Source organism: Denticeps clupeoides, chromosome 10 (assembly GCF_900700375.1).
Source record: "Denticeps clupeoides chromosome 10, fDenClu1.1, whole genome shotgun sequence".
In the NCBI taxonomy this organism is placed as follows: Eukaryota; Metazoa; Chordata; class Actinopteri; order Clupeiformes; family Denticipitidae; genus Denticeps; species Denticeps clupeoides.
Genome location: NC_041716.1, coordinates 1 through 7,500, shown reverse-complemented (window position 1 = coordinate 7,500; position 7,500 = coordinate 1). Strand labels below are relative to the sequence as shown.

At 50.0% G+C, this 7,500-nt stretch overlaps 2 protein-coding genes across 7 annotated transcripts in view; both read left to right on the top strand.

The window, feature by feature from the left end:
• Nucleotides 1-1,912, top strand: part of src (v-src avian sarcoma (Schmidt-Ruppin A-2) viral oncogene homolog) — a 12,923-nt gene extending 11,011 nt beyond the window's left edge. For all 6 annotated transcript variants that reach the window (XM_028992874.1, XM_028992876.1, XM_028992879.1 and 3 more), the window contains one exon: nt 620-1,912. In XM_028992874.1, the coding sequence (XP_028848707.1) occupies nt 620-828 (209 nt within the window). In that variant the 3' untranslated portion in view covers nt 829-1,912. The remainder of the gene's footprint in view (nt 1-619) is intronic.
• Nucleotides 1,913-3,339: 1,427 nt separating this feature from the next.
• Nucleotides 3,340-7,392, top strand: mical1 (microtubule associated monooxygenase, calponin and LIM domain containing 1; the record flags this gene model as incomplete). The annotated part of the gene is made up of 9 exons (XM_028992621.1): nt 3,340-3,421; nt 3,530-3,590; nt 5,920-6,181; nt 6,269-6,476; nt 6,560-6,667; nt 6,742-6,837; nt 6,910-7,065; nt 7,145-7,245; nt 7,348-7,392. Coding segments are annotated over exons 3-9 (972 nt in total), but the record flags the coding sequence as incomplete, so codon positions are not given.
• Between the last annotated feature and the right edge of the window lie 108 nt (nt 7,393-7,500).

Here is a 7,500-nt window from a genome sequence, read left to right as displayed (position 1 = left end):
CAGCATTTATCAGACACCCTTATCCAGAGCGACTTACAGTCACTAGTTACAGGGACAGTCCCCCCCTGGAAACACTCAGGGTTAAGTGTCTTGCTCAGGGACACGATGGTAGTAAGTGGGATTTGAACCTGGGTCTTCTGGTTCATAGGCGAGTGTGTTACCCGCTAGGCTACTACCACGCTGTAACAGGTGGGGAGAAGGTGTGCAAATGAGTGAAAGTCAATGTATAAGATAAAAAGAGCTGAGATTTAGTCCAGAGTGATAGAGAGTGAAAGTTCTGGAGTGTACTGGAGGTCTATGTAGCGTTTCAATGACGCACACTGAAGTCCTTCAGACATTTTCAGGGCCAGAATGAGCTGGATGAAGCCGTCACTGGAGGGCTGGTGTTAAACCGCCTGGTTTCATGGTTCGTACGAGAACTAGCGGGTAAGGAAGCGGCCCCGTAATCGGAAGGTTGCAGGTTCGAACCGCCAAGGTGCCACTGGGGTCCCCTTGATGAAGGTCCCGTCCCCACGCACTGCTCACCAAGGGTGGCGGTTAAAATACTAGAGCTAGAGTAGAGCTTCTCTCGTGTGGTTCACCCTGTAGATGAGGTTCGGTGTTGGGTTCTGTGTCGCAGGCATGGTGAACCGCGAGGTGCTGGACCAAGTGGACCGCGGCTACCGGATGCCGTGTCCTGCCGACTGCCCGGAGTCTCTGCATGACCTCATGCTGCAGTGCTGGAAGAAAGACCCCGAGGAGCGGCCCACCTTCGAGTATCTGCAGGGCTTTCTGGAGGACTACTTCACCTCCACAGAGCCCCAGTACCAGCCTGGAGACAACCTCTAGGACCAAGAAGAACCTGTGTGTGTGTGTGTGTATGTGAGAGAGTGTGAATTTTTCAGTATTTCATCAGTATTTTAGGAGTTTTGGTCCGGTTTCTGTTCCACTCTTCCCAGCTAGTGAACATTATTTCCTGTGGAAGTGCAGCCCATGCACACACACACACATACACACACACACACACACACACGGAGGACCATCTCCTTATCCTCAGGGTGAAGAGTCTCGTCTCCTGTATCTCTTCTCTCTTCTGTTTAGGCAGTGAGGAACGTCTTCCATGCCGTGATCCCGGCGTTCTCCTCTTCTTCTCTGTAGGAACTGGAAGTGGAGAGAAGACCGTGGACCCGCAGCACCTCAGCGTTTATTCCAGAAAAACGGAACGTTCTACTGTTCTCGGAACGAGAGCTACAGTCCTGCTGCAATACTCTCTTTTTTGTGCCAATGAGAAATATTTTTTGTACTTGCTGTACCTTGTATAAAATGTATTTTATTAATCGAAACTTTCTTATCTTGCTTTAATAAGGACATTTCTTCTTCTTCTTCTTCTTCTTCTCCTCAATGGAGAGTAGATGCCACGACCGTGCAGGCGTGTGACACGAGGAAAGCCAGAATTACGGTCTTCTGTCAGGCATTGTGTAGAGAGAGTGTGAGTGTGTGTGTGTGTGTGTCAGAGCCGCCACCGCTGAGGATGCTGGGTAATTAGATGTCCTCAGCTGGTTGTAAATATCCCGTTGCTAATTTATTCCCAGTCGCTGGTTAAAACCGCGCCGCACTTCTTTCTTTCAGCACTGACGACTAACGTTGGAGAATTTTCATACAGATTTGATATTTTGGCAGATGATCATTTTGATATGGACTGACCTACAACCTGCTGTTCGTGAAGAGTCTCGCTCGGTTCTGTATCTATGCAGCCACTGGACTCATCACGAGTAAAAGCGTTGAGTGAAACGGGGACGGTCTTTATATCAGAAGATATTTTGTTCTTTCAATCGATTCAGAAGATGACACTGAAATCAGATGCTGATGTTCAACTGTAATCTATCAGACGTTGTCCTTTTTATAATACGTGCAATAAATTATGTTTCTAACATCACTGTCTCCTGGTGTGGACGTTAATAACGCGTGGATGGGTCAGCGGTTGTAGCTACAGACAGGAGGACAGGAACAAACCGGATTTATCGTGGAGAGCGACAAAAGCAAATCCATTCAAATAAAGGAAGATGAGGAACAAGTTCTAGGCCACGTTTGTCTCAGAAATCTTGACTGCTCTCATCACGCCTGGAGATGAGCACTGTCCAAACAGGATTAGGAGCATTTACATTTACAGCCTGGAGACGCTCAGAGTTAAGCGTCCAACCAGAAGCTGTGGATGACTGCAGAGGTACGTGAGCTGCTCAAAGATCAGCGAGGGCCAAACTGTCTTGAGTCATTAGAGCAGCAAAGCGTGCACACGGCCAGAAAACCCACAGCCACTTCCAGGACCGCCGTGACATGTGGCAGGACATCCAGGTCTTCATGAACTACAGGACCCCTCCCTACCAGACAATCAGAACGACGTGACTGTGAGGAAGTCCAACCGTCCTTCCAGTGATCAGGTGCTCTGTCTAACATGGCGGACGTGAGGAAAACCAGACAGCATCCCTGGAAGAAGCTCAGAGAATGTGCAGACCAGCTGGCAGATGTTCACACTGACATCTTCAACGTCTCAAGGCCGAAGAAGCCTTCAGTGTCGTGTCTCAATGACCACCGCCTCGTACTTACACCCATCGTGATGAAGTGCTTCGAGAGGCTGAACACCTCCCTCTGCAACTGGATCATGGACTTCCTGACTGAGAGACAGGAACAGCATCTCCAGCACCACCACACTGAGCACTGGAGCTCCCCGGGTCTGCATGCTCAGTTCAATTCACCCTGCTGACCCACTTCAACCACATCATCAAGGTCTCCTCAGCAAGAACGATGGGTCAGCGTACAGAGAGGAGGAGACGGACTGGTGAAGGTACAAAACGAAAGAGATGATTGTTGACTTCAGAAGGGAAGGAGGGACCACTCTCCACTGAACATCGGTGGATCATCAACAACACAGTTCCTACGTGTTCATCTAGAGGAGAACCTGTCCTGGGCCAAGCAGCGTCCCTACTTCCTGCGGAGACATGTTGTTGGTTCAAATCCCGAACCACTGAGGTCCCGTCCCCTCACACTGCTCCCTGGGTGCCTGTCATGGTGCCACTGGGGTCCCCTTGATGAAGGTCCCGTCCCCACACACTGCTCCCTGGGTGCCTGTCATGGTGCCACTGGGGTCCCCTTGATGAAGGTCCCGTCCCCACACACTGCTCCCTGGCGCCTGTCACCAAGGGTGATGGTTAAATACAGAGGACACGTTTCACCGTGTCACCGTGTGCTGTGCTGCAGTGTCACACATTGACAATCACTTCACTTTCACTTCACTTCTGGACATGTTGGAATATCGTGGCTATGATGAAGCCGAGCTTCTCCGTTCTTCTCAGGTTCCGGGTGCACCAGGTGCATGCTGGGTAGCAGGGGCGTGGCCGCGGCAGGTGAAATCACAACACGGAGAAAGTTGCCGGACACGCAGCAGGTAGCAGATAGCGAGTAGCGTTTTACACGTCGTTTTACTCAAAGTTCGCGTCTGTCTGTCTCTTTCTGCATCTTCATTTTCACAAAGTGTTTTCAAACTTTTCCGAAGTTTCCTGAAGCTGAACGTGCCTGACGCGCCGTGCCGTGACGTCATCGTCTGACGTAGACGCGTAAGTTCCTATAGAAACTGTTAGTACTTTACTTTACTTGGCAGACTTTAATTTACTTTACTTTACTTTACTTTATCCAAAGCGACTTTCAAGCAGAAGACACCAGCAATTCCAATTCGGTTTCTATAGTGGCGCGCTGGTTCGATGTCGGCAGCGTCCCGTATAATTATGAATCAAAAACGAGTTATTACACGAGTGGTATTTACTGATTCATCATACAAATCGCGCAAGTCGCTCTGCATGCTGTAAATGTAAAAATGTCAACCACCTCCATCCATCCATCTTGTTTCTCTGCTCCGTCTCCTTTGGTTTCCGTGTGTGTGTATGCGTGTATGCATTTCTATGTGTGTGTTACGTGTGTACGTTTTTTTGTGTGTGTATGCATTTGTACGTGTGTGTTACGTGTGTATGTTTGTGTATGTGTGTATGCATTTGTACGTGTGTTTTGTGTGTACGTTTGTATGTGTATGTGTGTGTAGGTGAGTGTAGGTGTGTGTGTGTGCGTGTATGCATTTGTGCGTGTGAGTGTACGTGTGTGTATGCATGTGTAGGTGTGTGCATGGGTAGGTGTGTGTGTGTGTGTGCATGGGTAGGTGTGTGTGCGTGTGTAGGTGTATGCATGTGTAGGTGCGTGTATGTGTGTGTGTATGCGTGTGTAGGTGTATGTGTGTGTGTATGCATGTGTGTATGTGTAGGTGTGTGAGTGTACGTGTACGTGTGTGCATGTGTAGGTGTGTGTGTGTGTATGCGTGTGTGCGTGTGTAGATGTCTGTAATAACGGGCTAGTTTAATTTAGCAGCATTTCTTCATGGCCGTGTCCTGTTGTGTAAGGCGCTGCAGTAACGTGGTGAGACGTGTAGGAGCCTGTAGGGACCCGCCATGGCGTGGACCCTGCTCGCCCTCCCTGAATTCCAGCACCATCTCCCATTTAACCACGTCAGTTCCGGAGGATCTCGCGGTTCCGTATTATATTTTATATCGCGTGGAGTCACTCTGTGGTGGTGTGTGTGCGCACGTCCCCTCCAGGAAGTGCATCAGCTGCAGATAACTGTCAGTTAGTCAGTTCTCCAGGAAGAGGAACGTAATTTCACTGTTCTGCCCACAGAACAAATACAGCTGCAGTCAGGCTCATCATGTGGGTTCCGTCTTCGTGAAAACAACAGAACCGAAGATGCCTGGAAATAAATGAAAATCTGCTTCTTCACATCATGTGAACAGACGGTCCTACAGACCTTCCCACAAAGCAGAGAACACACACACACACACTTTACAGTGACAGCCCCAGCAGAACTACGCTCAGAAGTTACCTCCGCTGTGGGACGTTCTGACGTTCCTCCTTCCTCGTACCGGAGTCGGTGGGGTCAGCAGCAGCTCTGCATTCCGCCGATTCGTTTATCGGTTTGATCGTTTACTAATCGAAGATCCGGGAAGAACGCGGTCCAGGGTTTACAGGTTGACTTTTCTTTTTTAATCGCTGTGCATACAGGAAATATTGATTAATAAATCTCTTGTGTGTGTGTGTTGTATGCATTTGTACGTGTGTGTGTGTGCGTGTAGGTTGACTTTTCCTTTTTAATCACTGTGCATACAGGAAATATTGATTAATAAATCTGTTGTGTGTGTGTGTGTGTTGTATGCATTTGTACGTGTGTGTGTGTGTGTGTGTGTTTGCATTTGTACGTGTGTGTGTGTATGCATTTGTACATGTGAGTGTGCGTGTGAGTGTATGCGTGTACATATTGATTAATAAATCTGTTGTTTGTGTGTGTGTTGTATGCATAGGTACGTGTGTGTGCATTTGTACACGTGAGTGTGTGAGTGTATGCGTGTGCATACAGGAAATATTGATTAATAAATCTGTTGTGTGTGTGTGTGTTGTATGCATAGGTACGTGTGTGTGCATTTGTACACGTGAGTGTATGCGTGTGCATACAGGAAATATTGATTAATAAATCTGTTGTGTGTGTGTGTGTGTGTGTGCATTTGTACACGTGAGTGTGTGAGTGTATGCGTGTGCATACAGGAAATATTGATTAATAAATCTGTTGTGTGTGTGTTGTATGCATTTGTACGTGTGTGTGTGTGTGTGCGTGTGAGTGTATGCGTGTGCATACAGGAAATATTGATTAATAATAAGTTCTTTATTTGAAGCACAATTCTACATGAACGGTGACGTACTGAACGTGTTGGTGCTGAAAGTTCTTTGATGAAATAAGAAGCTCTAAATGACGAGCGCGCGTGTTTTCATGGCTGGAACGGTCGTCTCGGCCTGGCGGTGGGGACAGGGGACGTTGTTATTAAGCGAGTGTCTCTGGTTGGACGTCCACAGCTCCATGGCCCAGCCAGGCGCCGCCAGCCCCGCCCACCGCCTCTTCGACGGCTTTGTCGCGGCGCAGGCCTGTGAGGAGGCGCAGCGGAGCTTCGCCGCTCTGTGTCGCCACCTGCAGGTGGACCCGCGGGACTACAGGCACTTCTACAGCAAGCTGAAGGAGCGGCTCAACTACTGGAAGGCCAAGGAATTATGGGTAAAACTGGACAAGCGGGCGAGCCATCCGGATTACATGGCGGGCGAGGTGTGCGCTGAAAACAAGGTGGGTGCGGTCTCTCCAGCAGCCCTGCAGGTGAAGAGCTGCGAGAACATCGTCCTCCCTCTCTCTCTCTCTCTCTCGCTCGGTCAGTGTCTGGTTCTAGGTGCCGGACCCTGCGGTCTGCGGACGGCGGTGGAGCTCTCGCTGCTCGGCGCTCAGGTGGTGGTCCTGGAGAAGAGGGAGTCCTTCTCCAGGAACAACGTTCTCCACCTCTGGCCCTTCACCATCCGCGACCTCCGGGAGCTCGCGGCCAAGAAGTTCTACGGGAAGTTCTGCTCCGGAACGCTGGACCACATCAGTGAGGGGGGTTTTGGCGTTCTTTACAGGGCCCTGTCTTCACCTGGAGGTTGACGTGTGTGTGTGTGTGTGTCTCACTTGCAGGTATTCGGCAGCTCCAGCTGATCCTGCTGAAAGTTGCTCTGGTTCTCGGCGTTGAGGTCCACATGGGGGTGGAGTATAAGGGCCTTCAGGAGCCATCAGGGGCCAAAGGTAGAACCCGCTGAGTTTCTACACGGAAAATGTCCTGTTAAATAGTCTTGTGCTCCTCCCCTTTTCTCTCCCAGGATGGACGGCGAGGGTCACGCCCGCCGGCCACCCAGCTGCTGCGTACCAGTTTGACGTCTTCATCTCTGCTGGAGGGGGGCGCTATGTTCCTGAGGGTGAGAACGTGGGGAGCAATCTCCGGGTCACGGCTGAAGTTCGTTCATCTGACTGAGGTCTTCCCTCTCCAGGGTTCCGGATTAAAGAGCTCAGGGGGAAACTGGCCATCGGCATCACCGCCAACTTCACCAACCACCACACCAAAGCTGAGGCTCAGGTGCCGGAGATCAGCGGGGTGGCGCGCATCTACAACCAGGCCTTCTTCCAGGACCTTGACAGAGTGATGGGTGAGACAAGAACCTACAAGAACCTACAAGAACCCACAGACATGTTGAAGTTGTTCCTGATTCTTCTTTAATCCGTCAGGTATCGACCTGGAGAACATCGTTTACTACAAAGACGACACGCATTACTTTGTCATGACAGCCAAGAAGAAGAGTCTCCTGGAGAGAGGGGTTATAAAGCAGGTGAGTCCACACGAGCGCCAGGTGTGTGTGTGGGTGTGTTTCCGTGTGTTTACATGTGTGTGGGTGTGTGTGTACGTGTGCGTACATCTCGTTCTCTCACAGGACTTCAGCGGCGTTGAGAAGCTCTTGTCCCGGAGTAACGTGTGTGTAGGTCTGTTGGTGTATGTATGTGTGTGTAACGTGTGTGTTTCTGTGTGTGTGGGTGTGTTGGTGTATGTATGTGTGTGTAACGTGTGTGTAGGTGTGTGTTTACGT